This window comes from Dasypus novemcinctus, chromosome 12, assembly GCF_030445035.2.
Source record: "Dasypus novemcinctus isolate mDasNov1 chromosome 12, mDasNov1.1.hap2, whole genome shotgun sequence".
In the NCBI taxonomy this organism is placed as follows: domain Eukaryota; kingdom Metazoa; phylum Chordata; class Mammalia; order Cingulata; family Dasypodidae; genus Dasypus; species Dasypus novemcinctus.
In genome coordinates, this window is record NC_080684.1 from 13,612,910 (window position 1) to 13,632,436 (window position 19,527).

General features: G+C 47.2%; 1 protein-coding gene and 1 long non-coding RNA gene across 4 annotated transcripts in view; one reads left to right on the top strand and one right to left on the bottom strand.

Moving 5' to 3' along the window:
* Positions 1-288: 288 nt before the first annotated feature.
* LOC101444616 (uncharacterized) lies at positions 289-2,340 on the bottom strand. Of its 2 annotated transcripts, none has more exons than XR_009188175.2 (3): positions 1,781-2,340; positions 1,374-1,527; positions 289-1,168 (listed from the first exon to the last, which is right to left on the bottom strand). It is a non-coding gene; the product is annotated as an uncharacterized lncRNA (long non-coding RNA). The 2 variants fall into 2 exon arrangements; XR_011650204.1 differs by having other exon boundaries at positions 1,776-2,340.
* A 124-nt stretch (positions 2,341-2,464) lies between these two features.
* Positions 2,465-19,527, top strand: part of ANO6 (anoctamin 6) — a 239,406-nt gene continuing 222,343 nt past the window's right edge. The window contains exon 1 of one of the 2 annotated variants that reach the window (XM_004447893.3): positions 2,465-2,691. In XM_004447893.3, the coding sequence (XP_004447950.1) occupies positions 2,628-2,691 (64 nt within the window). In that variant the 5' untranslated portion in view covers positions 2,465-2,627. Of the gene's footprint in view, positions 2,692-2,919; positions 3,004-19,527 lie in introns of those variants that run through there. The other variant, XM_071218788.1, reaches the window with a different exon arrangement.

A 19,527-nucleotide genomic window follows, 5' to 3' on the forward strand; every position in this document is an offset into this window, starting at 1 on the left:
ATTGTCTTTATTTTTAGAAGTACCTTAAGAAGCAAGTATAACGTTTCCTAGATATTTTCTTAAAAATTTTTTTCTCATGCATTTTATTTATTTATGTATTCATTTAAGGAGGTACCAGGGATTGAACCTGGACCTCGTACATGCAAAGCAGGCACTCAACCAGTGAGCTACGCCTGCTCCTTCTCATGTCTTCTAATGCATATGCAGGGCTATGTTCCCACCTGAATTGGATTCAACATTTTATTTTCCACATGACAACATTAAAAATAAGGATATGGGAGAACAAAATGCATGGTAGATTTAGTTTTATTGATATAAACCTGGTACTTCAGAGGAAAAAGATAAAAAGTTTCCACGAGAAGTGTTCTAAAGACAGAGGTTGAGATATAACAAGATTTCAAAAACATCTTCTGACACTTGGGAAATTGATTCACCTGATTTCACCAGCTGCTTTTTTAAAATACATTTTTAATTTATTTTAAAAAAATACTTAGACTACATGAAATGTTACATTAAAAAATATAAGGGATTCCCTTGTGCCCCACTCCCCACACCTCCCACCCTTCCCTACTTCAACAACTCTTTTCCTTAGTGTGGTACATTCATTGCAACTGATGAACACATTTTGTAACATTGCCACCAATTGCGGATTAGAGTTTACATTGTAGTTTACACTCTTTGCCACTCAATTCCGTAGGTTCTGGCAGGATATATAATGGCCTGTATCTGCCATTGCAATGTCACTGAGGACAATTCTGAGTCCTGAAATTGCCCCCATATTACACCTCTTTATCCCTCTTCCTGACTTCAGCACCTCCAATAGCCACTGTCTCTACATCCATGATATAATTTCCTCCATCGCTAGGATCACAATAAGTCTACAGTAGAATACCAGTAAGTCCACTCTAATCCATATTTTATTCCCCAATCCTGAGGAGTCTGGGACGGTGATGCCCACTCTCCTCTAATTGAGAGGGGCCCTCGATCCTACATGGCTGATGTGGGAGGCTCTTGCTTGCAGTTGTAGACTCGCTCGCTTCTTGGTGTGGTGGTTGTCGCTCCTCACCTCCTCGTTAGTTGTCCTGGTCGAGTCCAGGGAACTGGAGAGTAGGCGTTGCAACTCTGCTGAGGGTCAGGGTCCAGTCACCAGCTTCCTTTGAAGAAAGTCCTGCAGATACACAACAGAAGAAGCCTGCAGTTTAAACCACCCCATGTCTTAAAAATAGAAATCCCTTTGTGATTGTCGTATTACTCCTTTACATCTCCAGGGATGCATACTTTTACTTTGCCTTAAATTCTTTTTTTAATCTTAAAGAAGCTTTAGAGTACATAAATGTTATGTAAAAAATAGAGGGGATTTCCATATGCCCCACCTTTGCCTTAATTTTATTCCATTACTTCCTTCGTTTCCTCTGGTTGCTACAGTTTCCCACACTACTTTAGAATAGAGGGAAGTGGGTGGGAGTCAAGCAGTTGGGTGCCTGCCTACCACATGAGGGGGGTCCTGGGTTTGGTTCGCCATGCCTCCTGAAAAAGACAAGACAGTGAGCTGACAGGACTGGCCAATGTAAGGAGGAAACACAATGAGAGACACAGCAAGCGGAGAGCGGAGGTGGCTCAAGCGATTGGGCACCTTCCTCCCACACGGGGGATACCGTTTGATTCCCCATGCCTCTTAAAAAAAAGACGAGCAGAGAACAGACACTGAGAGCACTGAGCGCAAACAACGAGGGAGGGAGAAATCATAAAATCTTAATAAAACATAGGGCACACGCCTAACCGCAGTGGAGGTCTGCTGGCTTCCGAAACCACGTTGACAGGGAGGACTAAGTTTTCCTGGATGGAACGGACCGCTGGCCTCGGGGATTGCTGCGACCCCTCGCTGCGTTCGCTTCGTGGGCGGAGGTAGGGGGCGCTTCTCCCGCCTCCTCAACCTCACCGTACGCGGAAATCCTACCTTCTTCAGATCTCTCTTTTTTCTGTTTATCATCTACTTGCTTTTGCCTCTTTTTTTTCTTTTTCGGGTAACGGCACGCCCCGCTTCGGCAAGGAAGCGCTTCCTCCCCCTTGGGGGTCCGAGTAATCGACTGTAATAACTTGCATTAGCTCCGCAGGGCCTCTGAACCCCGTTCAATCGTGGGCGCCTTCGGGGTTCCCCACGCGCGCTGCGGCGGCGCTTTTCGCCCCCTCCCCAGTAACAGACCTCGAGCAAGAGCGGCCCCCACGCGTGCCCAGGGCAGCGCTCGGAGCCGCGGCTGCCGCCTCGGGGCGCCCGGCCGGGGCGCGCCCCCGTGCCCCCGCGCGCCCCCGCCGCGGCTCCCTCTCCAGGGCCACTTCCTTGTGCGCGCTGATAACGCCCGGGGAAGTCCGCTCATTCCGCAGGAGCCCGCCGCACTGGGCATGCTCAGTGGCCCGGCGCGCTCGGGGGGCCGCGGGTGGCCTTTGGCGCAGTGCTCTAGTCGGCGGCCGCCGCGGCCAGGCTTCCCGGAGCGCGGGCAGGGCACTGCGGCGCCGGAGCCCGCGCGGGTCGCGCCCCCGCCACCCCGCCACGAGCGCCGCCGCGCGCCCCAGCCCGGGCGCCCCCCAGCTCGCCGCCAGCCCGGGGCCGCCTGCGGGGGGCTCTCCCGATGATGAACAGGGACATTTTGCTAGACATGGAGCAGGAGGACGACGAGGAGGAGGGGGACATCGGTAAGCGAGCGGCCGGCCAGGGTGGGCTGGCGAGGGGCCCCGCGCCCGTCCCCGAGCCCCCGAGCCCCAGCGCCGAGTCCCGGGGTTGCGCGTGGGCGCTGCGCTCCCCTGCGGGAGGGGAGGTTGCGGGGACCCTCGGCCCGCGGGCGGGGGCGAGGGCGCGCGAGCCGGCTGCGCCCACCCGGGCTCCTCCCCGGCCCAGCCCCGGGCGCGGCCGGCCCGAGGAGCGTCCCCGGAGGCGCGGGGGCTTAGGGCCCCCGGGGAGCTGCCTCCGGAGGGGCCGGGAGGGCAGCCCCTGAGCAGGCACTTTAGGTAAGGGGGCGCCTCGAGGTGCGGAAGTACTGACTCGGGAGCGGCAACTTTTGGGTCATTTCCTCCGCCCTGAAGCAGCGCTCGGAATTCCGGAGCGCCGGGGCTGTGGCTGCGAGCCTGTAGGCGGGGTGCGGGGAGCGGGACCGGATTTAGAGAGCCGGGGAGTGTGATCCGCCCGAATCCTCCGTCTGGTGAGGCGCGTGGACAGCCGTGGGAGGGGGAGTTGGGGCCGGGCGGGGCGGCCCCGGGGAACTGAGGTGGGACAGCCGCGCCCGGGCCGGGATCCTTTTTCCATTCGCAGGGCCCGCAGGGGAGGTGCTCAGAGGGGGAAGCACGCGGTCTGGGTGGACCATTGGCGGTTTCCTACTCGTGGTGGACTCGGAGTCAACAGTTCCAGAGGGGCCTTGGAGTTCGGGGAATGAGCTTTGCGTACTCCATATGTAGTTAGAGTTAAAAACGCCTAAAAGTGGTAGATGGAATAGAGAGAGAGCTGTTTGTTTAGACAAACACAAACACAAAGGGTGGGAGGAATTGGACGAGTAGGGAGCAAACCTAAAGAGAACTCGGTCTGGGAACGATGCATCGTATCCTTCCAGAAGACTGGCAATTGAATTACCAGGACATGTCTGTGCACCAGACTCCCAGCCGTTGTCCTGGAGGCCAGATTGGTTTTAAAAACATCACAGCAGCCGCGGAAGTCAGAGAGCCCGGTTCTTCCCTAATAACTTTAAAAGTAACTTAATTTTAGGAGGTGGGTGTGGCTTTTCTTCCTTTCACATTCTAGGCATTCATTTATATCAAGAGAACTCGATAACATCCTAGTTGACCAGGGATGAATTGAATAGAGGCGATTACAATCTACAGTTTAGCTTTACCTTCCAATCGAGAACCGTTTCTTAGGTGTCTGTCCTTGGGAAGAGAGCAAATAGTGTTGTCCTTTATAAGGAGGGAAGGCTGAAGCTTCCAGGGTTCCCTGCCTAACTTCTCACAGCTGTTAGGACTCAAACCCAAGTTTTCTGACTTGCAAGACAGGTTCAGACTCACACTTCTGCTGGATCACTTTGGCTGTCAGGTAATATATTAGGCTGTCATTTACCAGGATCTAGTACTGAGTGGTGATTGCATAAAAATATAAATCACAGAAGGAAACTTTAAAAAGTTGTAATGAAATTGGTGTAGTCTGTTTCATAGGAAACTCTTCTTCCCCGTTATGGTGGGGTGTGGCTGTTTATGCTGAGTGTTGTAAATAAATAAGGGTAAAAACCCAGATGGAAATAGAAGGAAGCAAGAGGCTCTGAGCTTTGTTTGTTCCACTGTGCCATCAGTAGATCTCAGTTTAGAATGAAGACTAGTTTGGTCTAGCCTGTGTGTTTACCTGATGAGGCATCATAAAATTTATCTTAGGTGTATGACAATACGCTCCTTTTAATTTTAATTATAGGTGTAATTCACACTGGTTCTAACAAGTCAAACAGTATAAATATGTTTAGTAAAAAAAAGTTAAATACCTCTACCTCTTTTCACTCCACCCTTTATTTTTTATTTTTATTTATTTATTTATTTCTCTCCCCTTCTCCCCCGGTTGTCTGCTCTCTGTGTCCATTCGCTGTGTGTTCTTCTGTGACGGCTTCCATCCTTATCAGTGGCACCAGGAATCTGTGTTTCTTTTTGTTGCGTCATCTTGCTGTGTCAGCTCTCCGTGTGTGCGGCGCCATTCCTGGGCAGGCTGCACTTTCTTTCATGCTGGGTTGCTCTCCTTATGGGGCACACTCCTTGCGCGTGGGGCACCCCTACACGGGGGACACCCCTGCGTGGCAGGGCACTCCTTGTGCGCATCAGCACTGCGCATGGGCCAGCTCCACACGGGTCAAGGAGGCCCGGGGTTTGAACCGCGGACCTCCCATGTGGTAGGCAGACGCCCTAACCACTGGGCCAAGTCCGCTTCCCTACCCCCACCCTTTGTACACTACTGATATTAGTACCTTGTAGTGTGTATGGGGGTCAACTCAACATGCTTTGTCAACCTACAAGTATTATCTAAACTGGTCTCAGTAATTTTTGGTTGTTATCTTTGGGAAGGAATTTAATGTGGGTTGCAGTGATTGTACATCAAGAGAAAATGTTTTACCATGCCAATGGAAAGTTTGTTATTGTAAAGCAATAAGCCTTTTTAAAGGTTAATAGGCTGATAATGGTGCACAGCCTTTTTCAAAATATTTATAATTTCCAACTATGGGAGAGGAGACGATGGTGCAATAAAGGTTGTAATTTTAACCTTCGCCTCAATTTTGAAATGCAGGGCTGTGGTTACAGCTACGGACTGACATTTCTCCTAGCACTTGATTGTCACTACCTGTAGTTGTATAATAATTTAAAACTCACTCAGGATTTCGATGAACTCTCTATATTAGCTTTATAATTCAGAACAGAAGAGTTATTGTGAAAAAAGTTCTGGCTCCAAAACATTTGACATAATTGGCTATAGTCGCAAGACAGAAAAGCTTTTCTAAGCAGGTGTGGTCTCTGGTTATTCATAGGGATATTTTATTTAATTTGTGGAAGTGTGCCTTCTGGTAGCCTGGGACTCCAGGGCCTTTCAGCAGTGGGCTCCTCCTTGCTTCTGAAGCAGTGTCAGTGTCAGGGTTGCCTCCTTGTCTGGAATGAACTGCCGAGAACTAAGGGTGGCAAATTTCACCCTGGCCGTCCTTTCCTTATTTTAACTCCTGCCCACCAGAAGCTCTATCCAGAGATCTGCTAGGGAGGGATGCCCTGCTCGCAGGAGCCCGTTTTTGCACAAGGACATTTGTTTCCTCAATGGGCTCCCACCACCAGCTGTGAGGTTCCACCCGGGCAGTGGCGGGAAATGCACAGCTTGTCCCGTGCTCCCCCGGCAGAGCTCCTGTGTCCTTGTAAGCCCAGAGGGCGTGTTCCCTGCGCCCTGCCTGGTGTGCGGAAGAGGCTCTGGGCAGCCTTGCGTTCGAGCCTCCCTCCTCCCCTCGTTGTCAGGGAACTGAGGTCACCGTCTTCTCTCCGTGACGTCGGAAGTGATGGAACGGCCTTTGCAGCCGGAATGTAGAAATGGAACCTCCGATAGCGGGCTGTGGCCTGTGCCTTCTCCATGGCTCAGACTTGGTTGGAAATGACCCCAGAAAAGTAGGGAGCTACCAGAAACAAGCCAGAGAGTTCAGGCCACACAGGTTTTTGTGGGGTGCTTTGTTCTGGGTTCCGGTCTCTTTATGGCACAGGTTACTCTTTGACCTCTCAGCAGGGGCTGGACAGAGAGGCCTGGGCCCGTCCCCTCTGAGGGACGAGGTTCCCGCAGCGTCTCTCTTTCTTGGCTGCCTTCTCACGGTCACGTTTTTGGAGAGACCACCACCGCCACTCCCTCACGACCTACTTGATGCCTCCTGACCTGCAGTCGCGATCTTTGCCCCCGTGCTGCACCATCAGCATTCATTAAGCATTCTTTCTGCATCAGGTACAGTGCTAGGTGCAAAGACTAGAACGAGTAAGACACCCCCTCTGGTTGTGAGGGACCAGACATTTGCAGCAAGTGCCCTTTTTAAGAATGGTGTATAAAAACCATGGGTGAGGATGCGAGAGAACTTCACAGAAGCCACTGTTGGGCCAGGCGTCGAAGAACCACGCAGGTGCAGCGGCACAGAGGGCAGGAGGAGGGTCAGGGAGCACGGAGGAGTTGTCCGTGGTTGAGGACAGCGGTCACGAGGCTGGAAAGGCAGGGAATGGCTGCACCGGGAAGAATCTTCCCTACGTTTCAAGGACTTTGGATTTCACTCTGTGAGGTACAGTGTCTGCAAGAGTTGAAGGAAGAGAGTGGTAAGATCAAATCTGCTTTTGGAAAGATTTCCCTGGCAGCATGTTGGGAAATGGGTTGGAGAGGAGAGATGGGAGAGCTGAGCCTTTCCAGTCGGCGGGTTCAGAAATGTTAGGAGGGAAGCGGATGTGGCTCAAGCAGTTGAGCACCTGCTTTCCACATGGGAGGTCCCAGGTTTGATCCCCCGTGCCTCCTAAAAACAAAAAAGCAAACAACAAGCAAGCAAACGAAAGAGCCAACTCAGGGGAGCCAATGTGGCTCAGTGCTTGAGTGTTGGCTTCCCACATAAGAGGCCCAGGGTTCAATCCCCAGCCTTGGTACCTAAAAAAAAAACAACCAGAACCCCCTACGCCCCCTAAAAAAACCCCAAACAAAAGAAAAAGAAATGGTAGGAGCCTGAACACTCACCAGCCACCAGAGGAGTGAGAACAGTGGGTCTGAGAGCTCATGAAAGAGGCCTCAAAGAATGATTGCTTCCAGTAAGCAGAGAGGAGCCTGGGGTGATTTGCTGATTTGATCTTGGAGCCTGGGTTGGAAAGTGGAGGCATTAGCTGAGGAGGAGGGTAGGTGTGCAGGATGGGAGAATTTTCTGTTGTTACAACAAGTCTTCTAATTTGCTCTGCTTTGCCTCAGACCATTCCCCTTCTGCGTAACAGACTCACCTCCTCTTTTTCTCAGTGGCTCCCCCTCTTTCCAAGCCCCCCACAAGCCTAGGCAGCCATTCTGGTTAACTGAGCCTCCTAGCACAAAGTGCGCCCCAGTGAATTCTCAGTCTTTGTTTTCCTGTTCTGTGTGATTAGCATTCATCCTGTATTTTGTCTCTGTTCGTTATCTTTGTGTTTGTAATTCCCACAACTAGCTTGTAAATCCTTGGGGACTGGAACTATATCATTTGGATCCTCTAGGGAGCATGTAAAATCCCCAAATGTTGTAGATACTCCATTATTATGTATGTACTTTTAAGCAGGTGTCTTTTCCTCGCTCTCCTCTAAAATGGACGCTCTCTGAGGGTAGATGACGCCTTGTATACTTGGTTCTAAGCTGTATCCCCAGTGCCTAGAGTATGGTGGCTGACGTAGCAGGACCCTACCAGGTAACGGCTGAGAGAATGAACGACTCTTTAGATGATTTGATGGACGTGACGCTCAGTGGTCTCGCGCTTGCAGCATTCCCTTCTGTGGTGCTCTGAGAGTCCCCCCATCATCTGCTCTACAAATGTTCTGGCAGTGCTGCCTGTCCATGCTCTCCTAGGCAGTCTGCTGGGTTCTGGGGTCCTTGACCTCCAGACGTTCCTATTGAGGAAGGAGACACGTTGGTGAACAGATACTGCTGTAATCTGCGATTAATGCTGTAATCAAGATAGGGACCAGATGACGTGAGAGGCGCGGAGGCGAGAGCACGGAAGGTTGCTTAGGAAGTCCAACGAGGGGGGGGGGGGGGGAGGGGGGGGTTGGTGCAGAGCTGGCGCTGGGCCAACCCTGAAGGCCTGGGAAGGCAGGTGAGGGAATGGGGATAGCAGAGGGGAGGGCTCTGAGCACGCCTCAAGGGCTGTCATTTTATAAAAAGTAAATGCTAATGCTGATGCTACTACCCTTGTCTTACTACCGCAGGCTTGTCACCAATGATGTATTCTCTTCCAGCGGGATGGCAGTTAAAAAGCAAACCGCCCTTAAAGCCTTTTTATATTAGCATAGTTTCACCCTTTTTCATAAATCTTTTGTTATTTTCAGTTTCAAATCCACAGTCGCAGTTTATCTTCCATGTTCTGGCTCTCAGGTCAAATAACTGCTTTCCGAAAGGTTCCCCAGTCTCCTCTTAGAAGACACATTGTTCTTTAGATGTGACATGAACCCAGCGCTAAAAGAATAAAACTGCTACACACCCACCCCTTTCTGTGTTCTTGAGGGGTTGCAGCAATCACGTTTGTTGATGGCTCTACATTAATATTTTTTCCCCCTTTTATAGACCAAGAAATTTGGACCAGAATGTACTATTAAGAATCCCACAGTCTAGCTTTGAGTTAAGGCTGCTATTCAACTTTCAAAATGGTATGTGCAGCAAATTAGATTAAAATGATTCTTTTGGTAAGTTTTTGCTCTACCTTAGGTAATACTTTAGGTTTTCTTTCATCCGCATACCTATTGGTTTGTTTTCTGTGTTAGAGCCAATTCACTATGTTTTAACAAAAAGTTTATGGGTTTGGCTAGTTTGCTACCTCTTAAATGATTTGATGGGCATAATGCTTGGTGGTCTTGTGGTCCTTGCAGCCTTCTCGTCTCTGGTGCTCTCTCATCTGTTCTGCAGATGTTCTGGCAGTGCTGCGGGGACACGCTGTCCTCGGCAGTCTCCTGGGTTCTGGGGTCCTTGACCGCCAGGACATTGCTCTCCAGGAAGGAGACACGCTGGTGAACAGATACCTGCAGTAATCTGTGATAATGCTGTAATCAAGATAGGGACCAGGTGACAGTGGGGCGAAGCCTCTGTCTTTTTCACCTTTGTACCCTGTAGTTGACATCTCATTTTTTTTTCACACCGGAGATACCTCACAGATATTTAAGGGACTGTGTTTTAGATTTTAATTGGAAGCTTTGTGTGCCACATATGATTTAAACTCTGAATTTGCTTTTGGTATAATGCAGTCAGAACTGGGTCTGTGCGAAAAAGTCTTGTTTTAGAACAGAAAAACATTTCCAATTACCTTCAACCAAGGAAATCTATTTCTTGCCTGATTGATAAATCATATGTAAAGATAGAGATTGTGTGAATTTAATGCAGTTAAATAATTCTTATTTTTTTGTATTTCCTTTAATTTAGTTTTGCTTTTTAATACTACAACTACAATCAGTTAGCATCCTTCCCAGGAAGCAGCCAGTTTGAAGAATACTAGCTGAATGTGTCATCAATAGACTCTCTTGACATGCACCAAAGAGCAATTCAGATGCAATCCAGATAAAACATATCAGATGGAATTTGTTTATAGAAAAAAAGTTGAAGGGTTAATAGGCAACTTTCTCTGCTGTGGTATTTATTATTGTCCTGGTTACATGTCTGAATACTAATTGAAAGAACTTGCTGTAATAAAGTTAAATTCAGCAGTCAAAAAAACAAGTGAAAGAAAATATATTCTTTTGTGAAGTACAGTTGTTGCTTTTATAGTTAATGCTTTCATTAAGGGACATTAGCATTTTACTATTTCCCACATTTTTTTTTGAAGTACAAAGACTTGATATAAAATGGGAAAAAAGGACACTGGTCTTTAAAATTCTATTTTCTATAATTTTTATTTTAACTTTGGCCTTGGGTCAAAGTCATGTAAATACATGTTCTTTCACAAAGTGCAATTATGCAGATTATAGACTTGTTTATAAAGCTTGTTTTATGTAAGCTAAGATTGTATGTAAGTAACTGAATTTTTCATGATTTCTTCAGATGTTTGAAAAATAATCTTTGGCTTTACACAGGCAAAATTAAGGCTAAATCTTTCTGTGTCACACAGATGTTTTGACATAATATAGACACAATCTTAACATTGTCCAAGTTCCTGATCTGTGCCAAGTTTTAGGAAAAAAATATTCCTCGCTGAATTCTAAACAAAAATAATATAGCCCCCCCATGTAAAACTCAGTGAGACCCTTGAACTATTTTTAGTTTTGTTGATTTGAAATATTTGCATTCCTTTGTGGTTTCATTTTGTGTCCTGGTATCACTTATTAAACAATCCCTGAATGCTTAATTTGTGCAAAACGTAGCATACTCTCTTTAAAAGAAGAACAACAAACAAAATCATTATTTTCTTAGTGATAGCAAGTAGTGAAGAAACAGGATAAAAGGTCACTTGCTCTAGATGCTGCTTGGGAAGAAAGAAGACTAGGAGCTTTTAAGGAAGAGCTTGGTTTCATTGGGGGGAAATTAATTGCTAAAGAGGACCCTCTCTCTCTCTCTATGTGTGTGTAAAGGAGGAAAGAAAAGCCAGTAAAGGGCATCTCGCCGCTGTTGCTGCAGAGCCGTGTCACAGGGAAAAGGACCAGCTTTGCAGTTAGAGAACCTGAGCTGGGAGCCTGTGCCGTCACCTGGAATTGTCACCTAAGGCACGTTTCCTGGTCTCTTTGAGCCTGTTTGTTCAACCCTTTGTGGTTATGCACAGCGCGGAGCGCAGGGTCTCTCCACTCCATAGACCCTCCAGGAGAGGTAGAATGTCGTCGTCTTCAAGTCCTTTCTGGAAAGGAGCGGGGAGAGTTGCTGCTGACCCCCGCGAGCTCCGGGTTCTCCACCTCCCCAGCCTTCCCCCTCGCGTTGCTGTCCGTTTCGTGTTGCTCTGTGGAACATTCCCCAAGAGTCAGGAACTGCTCGATAAGTATCAGGTTAAGGACGATTATAACAGTGACGGACACATGTATTTAAAGTTTAAGGCGCTGAGGAAGAACATGCGGTTTGGGGGAAGAGATAATTATTGTGTGCAGGAATGTTTTTTCCCTGTACTCTCTCAGACCTCTGGACAGAAAGGGGGTATTTTCCAAATTTTAGGAAACCTATTTCAGGGAGACCCCTTCAGGGAATCCCAGTGAAAGGGCCTAGAGGCTCAGGCATAGTAGGCTCGCACATGTGTGAATGTGGGCTTGCTGAGCCATCAGTGGCACTTGGGGCCAGGGATTTCCCTGGGGCTTGACCCATCCTCCTGAGACCGCTGCCCTTGGCCAGTTCCAACCAAAGCGCATCCTCCAGTGTATCGCAGACTAATCGTGTATTCAAGAAGGGAGGAAGGAGGTTTTTCAGCAAAAAGCGAATAGTTTTATTACAAAGTGAGCCTTTAAATACCTCAAGAGGGAAGTGGACGTGGCTCAAATGACAGAGCTCCTGCCTACCACACCGGAGTTCCTTGGTTTGGTTCCCAGTGCCTCCTAAAGAAGAGATCAAGCTGTTGCAATGAGTGGGTGCAACAAGCTGACACAAGAGGACGACGCAATGAGAGACGCAAGAAGAAAAACCTGAGCAACATAGCAAAGCAGGGAGCTGAGGTGGCTAAAGCAATGAGACTCCTCCCTCCTACGTCAGAGGTCCTGGGTTCGGTTCCCAGTGCCTCCTAAAGAAACAAGAAAGAACAGACACAGCAAGTACAAAAGCAATGAGGGGTGGGGAGAGATTAAAATAAATCTAAACTACCTCAGGAGGAAAGAGGAGAGGAAGATTAACTGTAAGGTCCTCCGTGATGAGGGTTCTGCGTGATTCCGTCGCTACTTCTGGAAATGCGGAGGAGCCATTTGGAGTTCACCTTCCAGTGGAGAGAGGGCAGTCAGGGGTCAGGCGGGGGGACCGTTGACCTGATGCTGAAGACCTGTTTCATTTCTTCCCCCATCCTTCCCCTTCCCTCTTCTAGTTTTTGACCATTGCGTATGCAGGTGGTGTCAGCTGTGGCCCTCGTTTTTCTGAATGTCTCTATTATTGGAAGTTATCTTGCCTCTCTTGAGAGAGGACCTTCTCAGCCGCCCTGCCGTCTGGCCCACCCTGCACCCACCCTGAGGGCTCTGGGATGCCGGGGTTCTCTCCCAGGAGAGGAGGAGAGGGTCGATTGTCCTGGCCTCTCCTCCGCCTTCTTCCTGAGAGCACCTGCATCCTCCATGATGGGGGTAGGTGGAGGCAGCGGGAGTCAGGGGGTAGGCGAGCTTTTCCTGAGGTCTGGGTTTGAGGATGGAACTTGAGCGAGATTAAGAGGTACCTACGTTGGAGAGTAAAAGGAAAGGAAGACCCTGCGTTGGGAGACCATCTCAGCCACCCACGACAGGTCGCCTCGCCTGGATTTTGCCAAGGGCGTAGACTGGCTGTCTGTGGCAAGGAAGAAGTCTGCTGTCATGCTGGCCGGTGGCCTTTCCGCTTATCCCACTTATCCCACATCGGTTCCTTTTCCTGTACCCCGAGTGTCTGTTCCTCTTTTTAGAGTCCTTCATCCTCTTTCCCAATATTCTCCTCAGATAATCGGTTCTGCACAGAGGTGGGTTCCACCAGTGCTTAGACAGAAGTGGGTTCAAGCCTGGCTCAGGCATTCTTTAGCAGTTTGCCCTTGAGTGAGAAACGTAACTTTCCCGAGCCTGGGTTTCCTCATCTGTAACGTACAGCCTGCCTCATAGGGTAGTTGTGTCAAACGCGTGATGTGTTTTAAGAACTGCTTAGTGTGGTACCTGATGCACTTAGCCCTCCGTGATTATAAGGTGATGTTAGTCATTCTAAGGATAGCTGTTGTTACCTAGATCTTAATTCAGCCTTTCCTTTTTTGTTCTTTGTTAGAGGTATTTCCTTTCTCCTGCGTTTACACCTTCCATTTCAACAGTCCGTTGTAACTTTTTGACTTTTCCGTTAAACTGTAAACTTCTTGAGAACTGTCACCTCAGGCAGTAGTGTAGTGCCAGGCATATACTAGGCTATAAATAAAATGTGGTTGAATGAACAAGTAATTGAATGAAAGATATTGATTATTAAAGAGCTTGTGTGGTTTGATGGAAGGGCTTAAAGATCAGTCCCTGGATAGGTTCTTGTAATTTTGGAGCCCTGGGATTCATATCAGAGAAATAGAGTAGGACTAATACTACAGAAGGGATAATGATACCTGACAGGATTGTTGTAAGGTTTAAGATATGAATAGATACAAAATACAAAGGGCAGTTCCTGCCACATAGTTGATTTTCAATAAATAGTAGTTCTAGTCTTTATAAAACACTAAAAAGGAAGAAGTACAAGTGACTTGGGTGACTTAACTTGGATTTTCCAGTAAATGCATCTCACAAAAGAAATCACTCGAAAGCTTAATTTTAGTGAGAAAGGTAAGAGAATAAAGTATAAAGATTTCATGGAATAGCAAATATTTTGACTAAAGCAAATGTCTAAGAAATAACATTTCTTAATCTAGTAAAAATTAAATTTTGTAGTAATGTTTAAAGAGTAACGAGCTTGATATTGATCATGTGAACTTTTAATTAAAAAAATCTGGTTTTTCCTTATTTGAATGGTTAAGTTATTTTAAAAGGAAAAGAAATGATAAAATACTTAATTTGCCCAAAATAATCAATAATCACTGAGGATTATTGAAAAGTTTGAGCTCAGTTAAACCCTAAGAGGTGACTGTGATAGGGAGCCGAGGTGGCTCAAGCAGTAGGGCTCCTTCCTCCCACGTGGGAGGTCCCGGGTTCAGTTACCGGTGCCTCCTAAAAGGAAGACGAGCAGACAGTGGGCACAAACAACACGCGGGGGCGGGAGGGAGGGGAGAAATAAATAAATAATAAATCTTTTTAAAGAAGAGGTGACTATGATAGAGAACAAAAGGATAAAACGGAAGGCATAACCCACAGCGTCTACCCTTAGAGCTTGAATTATTTTTAAATTTAATGATATAAAAATGGAAACCGTTGTTAACTAATTTGCAAAATAGATATCTGAAATAAAGTTTCTCATTTTGTGTGCTGGAAGTTTGGGGGTCGATTCAGTCTCTATACAATCCTTAGAACTTAAGAAACGTCGGCAGGCCCCATCTGACAGCATCAGACCTGAGAAAAATTTAGATAGTCTGTTATATTTTGGTAGGTGAGAGCAAAACGAAGGGAAGAAGGCTGTTTTTAACCTCCCTAATTAAGTAGAATTTAAGGGTATTATAGAAGTCCAGATTCCATCCTTGAGTTACTGCACTGGAATTGCAGTTCTTGTCCACCAGATTTTCCGCCTGCACGACATCCAGAGGAAGTCCATCTCATATTTTCAGGCTCCATTTAGATTTAAACTTGTATTTAGTACCCCCTAGGTACATGCTCCTGTAACAGACACAGCGCAGCCTACAAAAATCCTAGCGAAGACGTGAACATTTCCAAACAGGCCTTGGCGTCTATGGTGAGGTCTGCAAACACCGAAAATGGCTTTTGAGCAATGGGGTAATGATGGTTTTCCCGAGTTACAGTTGCCCAAACTGTGGCTAGTGGCTTGTGTTATCCTCCAGAATACTTACTGGGAAGAGATCAGACACAACCGTGACTTATTTGGCAAAAACATTCCTCTGCAAGCTGACCGTGGAATTTGCTAGCAGTGACCTCATAAATCAGGTCCACTGCTCTTTAAAAAAGTCATGCACTTAGAGATTTCTTTTAGCCCAGAGCGCTGGGTGGATCTCATCTCAGTATTTAATTCAGGAAATGTTTATTGAAGGCCTCCAGTGGGTCATGTGCATGGGGACATGCAGAACAAGACAGAGAGGATACTATTGCAGTGGAACTTATATTCTGATACGTGATGGTCAAAACCCAAAACCCACACATAACTTCTGCTCGTTAGAGAGTAGTGTTTATTCAGTACTTTCGAGGTACGAGGCTTTGTGCAGGCACCAGGAATTCAGCAATAAACAAGACAGAAACAGTCTCCGTCGTCAACGAGCAGGCAGCCTGGCGGGGAAGACAAACATGCCAGTAAAGAATACCAGCAGCTTGTATTTAAAGACGGAAAAGAGAACCGGACCAGGAATGCACAGCTGAAAACAGCACTCGGGAGGATCCAAAGCCGTTTCAAGGGGATGAGCCCTTACTGGAGGATGGCTGACAAGTGCCACTGTTATGTTCATAATCCCGGAGTATCATTAGCCTTCGAGTATAATCTCTTTTACTAAACAGGGCGATGGGGAGGCAAGATATGAACTGTACTGTATATAAGCTGTGCACATGTTTTCAGGCTCATAATTCCAGTTATGCTGGGGGAATCCACCATGGAGAGCAGGGGTGCTTAACAAGGGGTCCAGGAGCTTGAATTGAGATTCAAGAAAACATGCTTGTGAGGACCTGTTGGTGCAGGTGTGATACATTCATTAAGTAATACACAGTATAGTGTGGACTTAGTAAGAGGTCCAGAATTTTCACCTGACTGGCAAAGGGGTCTGTGGAACAAAAAAGGTTAAGGACCCCTGCTGTACAGGGTTTGCTTATATTGATTTGACCTGGTCTTAACACGCCTTGCAAAGATAAGCGAGTAGTCTTGTTGCGGTATGGTCCTCTGCTCCTCTGCTCCTTGGGAGCTAGGATACAGAATTTAGGACTGGGTTGGAAAGCACCGCAGTTTGGTCATTCCCAGTCGCCCTCGTTCTTCCTTTGCGGGTCTCCTGTCCTTCCAGGAGAGGCAGCTGAGCGCTTGGACCCCAGCCCTTCTGTGTGGTTTCCCTGGGGTGAGAAGGGAGGAGGAAAGCGAGCTGGAGCGGGTGCAGCTGTCGCTCACGCCACCTTTCCCTCTTCTGACTGCGAGGGGCTGGGGAGCCGGGTCGGGAGGGCGCTTCTGCCCGGGGGCCAGTCCCGGGTGGCTCCTCCCCTGCTCTCAGGGGCGCCGCTCCCTTCCTTCCTGCCGGGTGACTCCTTTAGGAACCAGGTTCCTGGGGTGTGAATCCCCAGGTTGAAAGAGCCACGCAGGTGGTTCGGATTTGTTCCTTTGAGAGATGCCAAGCCTGAAAGCCCTTGCCTGGAATTTCTTTCCTTTGATTAGCCAGAGTGCTCTGAGAATAGGGAAGATGCAAATGCAAACTTGTTTTGCTTTCAGCTGGTAGGACAGAAAGAAACAGATGCACCTTCTGTTTCTGGTTTCATTTACCATTAAAAATTCCATCTAGTTACTTTTCTGTGTTAGGACCTTGCATGAATGACTGAAACCCAGCAGGTGATATGACTATATTATGAAATTTATCATATCCATGACACCGAATTCTTTCCAAATTAGGAATATTTTCTTTGTAAAGGTCATTGAGGCCCAGTGTCAGGTGCCACTGCTCTGTGACACACTTTTATCTGAACCCTTTCTTTCTAGTGGTGATTCTTTAGTCCAGTGGTTATTTTCTGTTAACATTTTAAAGTATATTAATATACAGTGAAATGCACAGCTAATTATTCAGTGTAAGGTTTGACGGTTGTAATAACCACTGCACAAAACAAGGCAGGGAAGAGTTCCATCACTTTCGTTCACCTCGCCAGTCACAGCCTCTCCCCCCCAATCCAGAGCAACACTTGATGGCTTGTACTGCGATAGATTAGTTTTGCCTGTTTTAGAACTTCATACAAATAAAAGTATGTAGAATGCAGTCTTTTTTTTGTCTGGCTGCTTTCACATCATATTTTTGGAATTCCATCTGTGTTGAGTCTCTTAGTAATAGTCCAGTAGTACTTTAACTATAAGAATGTCTAGAAAAGTATTTTGAATTAAGTCTTGAAGTGTTACATCCCTGCTAGGGAGCAAATTAAACAACCCTTAACCTGTTAATTCTATTTTTTACCTTAAAGTCAAGTTGTTTTTTTTGGGGGGGAGGGGGGCTCTTATTTTTGTAATCCCTTTAGCAGTTCACACAATACCTTCCCTATAATGGGAAATGAGCACATATTTTCTTAAGTCAAAAGGGAATGTGTGAGGGAAATTAGCTCTTATCCCATTATATAGAAATTCAGATTTTAATTGCCTTGCTCTGATGGTAGAACTCAGCTACACACTGAGTCTGAGAATTATTCCACTGACAAGTTCACTAATGAGTAAGGCAGTAATCCAGGGCCAGCAGTTTCTGGACACCTTCCTTCCACGTGATGGATTCAGGCATAGTAATATATTTTTGCAGAAAGTCACCTTTTTTCCTGGAATTTTTGATGTTTTTTACTGGTAAAAATATTTTAAAGAAATATTAACCCCATTCGGTAACTGAAGAGCCCTGAGAATGGAGAAGTAAGAGAGCCCCATCCGAAAGCAAGGTACGGTTCAGGGTTGTGCAGGATATTAGATTCCTGAATATTTGCTCAAGCACATGTGTTCCAAGTTCCCAGAGAAGTTTTTGACTCAGAGTGTTGTTTCCCCTTAAGGATGACTCATGATTTCTTTTTTTTTTTTTTGACTCACACTTTCTTGAGTCTGGTTTCCACTATTAGTCATCCTCTCTGGCTGGTTTGAAATGGGCTTTTAGCCTCTGTCTGGATTCTGCACTCACCGAACTCTTTCCCCCGCTGGGGAGGCCCTGGACTGACTCCCGCCTCCTTGCTCAGCCACACCCTGGCCCTGGAGCCAATTCAGAGTGGAGGCGGGATTCAAGAAGTCAGCATTTATTTATCAGTCCAGTATTAACCTTGCGTTTCAGCTCTGATTTGGATTGCCTTTTTTTCCCCCCTAGTTGTTCAGACTCCTGTCTCAGAAAAATGCCTAGAATCCCAGTCTCTTCTGTTGTTCAGCTTCTGGCTTGTGTGCCTTATTATAGCCTAATGACCCTCTTTCCTGAAAATAAACTCCTCCCCATAACGTGCTCCCAGCTGTCCCTGCTTGTAGCAGACTTTGGCAGCGGTGGCCTCCCTGAGTCCCTGAATTTAATAACGTGAGCTGTATCTCTCTTCCCTGCTTTAGCTTTTATACCGTAAATCTGGTGCCCTAAATTGTGATCTGAGTGTCATATTTTTTACCACACTTCATTAGTCATACAATACTGGTTGTGTACGTAGAGCTGTGAATAAGAGTGGTGTATGATTTCCTGCACTAAGAGATACGAGGCTTAACTTCAGCCTGTAACCTAAGAAAGATCAAGAGTTGGGAAGCAGATATGGCTCAAGCACTTGGGCTCCTGCCTACCACATGGGAGGTCCTTGGTTCGGTTTCCAGTGCCTCCTGGAGAAGACAGTGGGCTGGCATGATGGGCAGGCATGGCAAGCTAACACAAGAGACACAAGAAGAAAAACAGACACAACAAAGCAGGGAGCAGAGGTTCCTGGTGCCCCCTAAAGAAGACAGTGAGTTGGGGTGATGGGGTGGCATGGTAAGCTGACATAACAAGAAACACAAGAAGAGAAAAATAACAAAAGATTCAACAAAGCAGGGAGCAGAGGTTCCCAGTGCCTCCTAGAGAAGATAGCAAGCTGACGCAACAGGAGACACGGGGAGGAAAAACATAATGAGAGACCCAACAAAAGCTGGGAGTGGAGGTGGCTCAAGTAATTAGACGCCTCCCTCCCACATCGGAGGTCCCAGGTTCAGCTCCTGGTGCCTCCTAAAGAAACAAGAAGACACAGCAAGTATAAACAACGAGGGTGGGGAGAAATAAATAAATAAATCTTTTAAGGAAAAAAAAAAGGATCAAGTGTTTAATGGAATGTGGGGAAACCACCTCCTGGGCACAGTAGAAATCTGTCCTGGCTGTAAACAATTCTTTTCAGAATTCCTGAGGAGTGACCTGGTTGAGCAGGCTGACTGAGCAGAGCTAGCACTTCGCAAGAAGGTGCTTGAGGGCTTGGTGATTTCCAGACTTTTAATCCTTTGGAGCGAGGCTGTAAACCGCGCCCCCTGCTCATTCTTCAGTATGGAAAGTGGATATTTTCTGTCTTGTGCAAGCACAATTTCAGAAGAAGTCTCCTAGTGGAAAATTCCAGTGTTTGAACATGTGCTGAGAACCCAAAAAGTTGAGAACCACTCTTGTCTTTCCCCCTCCCTCTCCGATGGTGACGGCACTTCCGAATTTCGCACCTGTCTCTCGTTTCTCCGTCACCAGGTCCTGCTCCTGGATTGGTTTGTTCCTCGGCACCTGCTCCCCCCGTGGGGCAGGGCTTGTTCCTCTCAGGCATCCTCCAAGACCCATCCTGGGGCCACACCGGATGGGCTGAGCTGCCCTTGGGAGTGAAGGAGACTATCTGTGAAGGGAAGGGAACCAGGTCTGCATTAGGAGA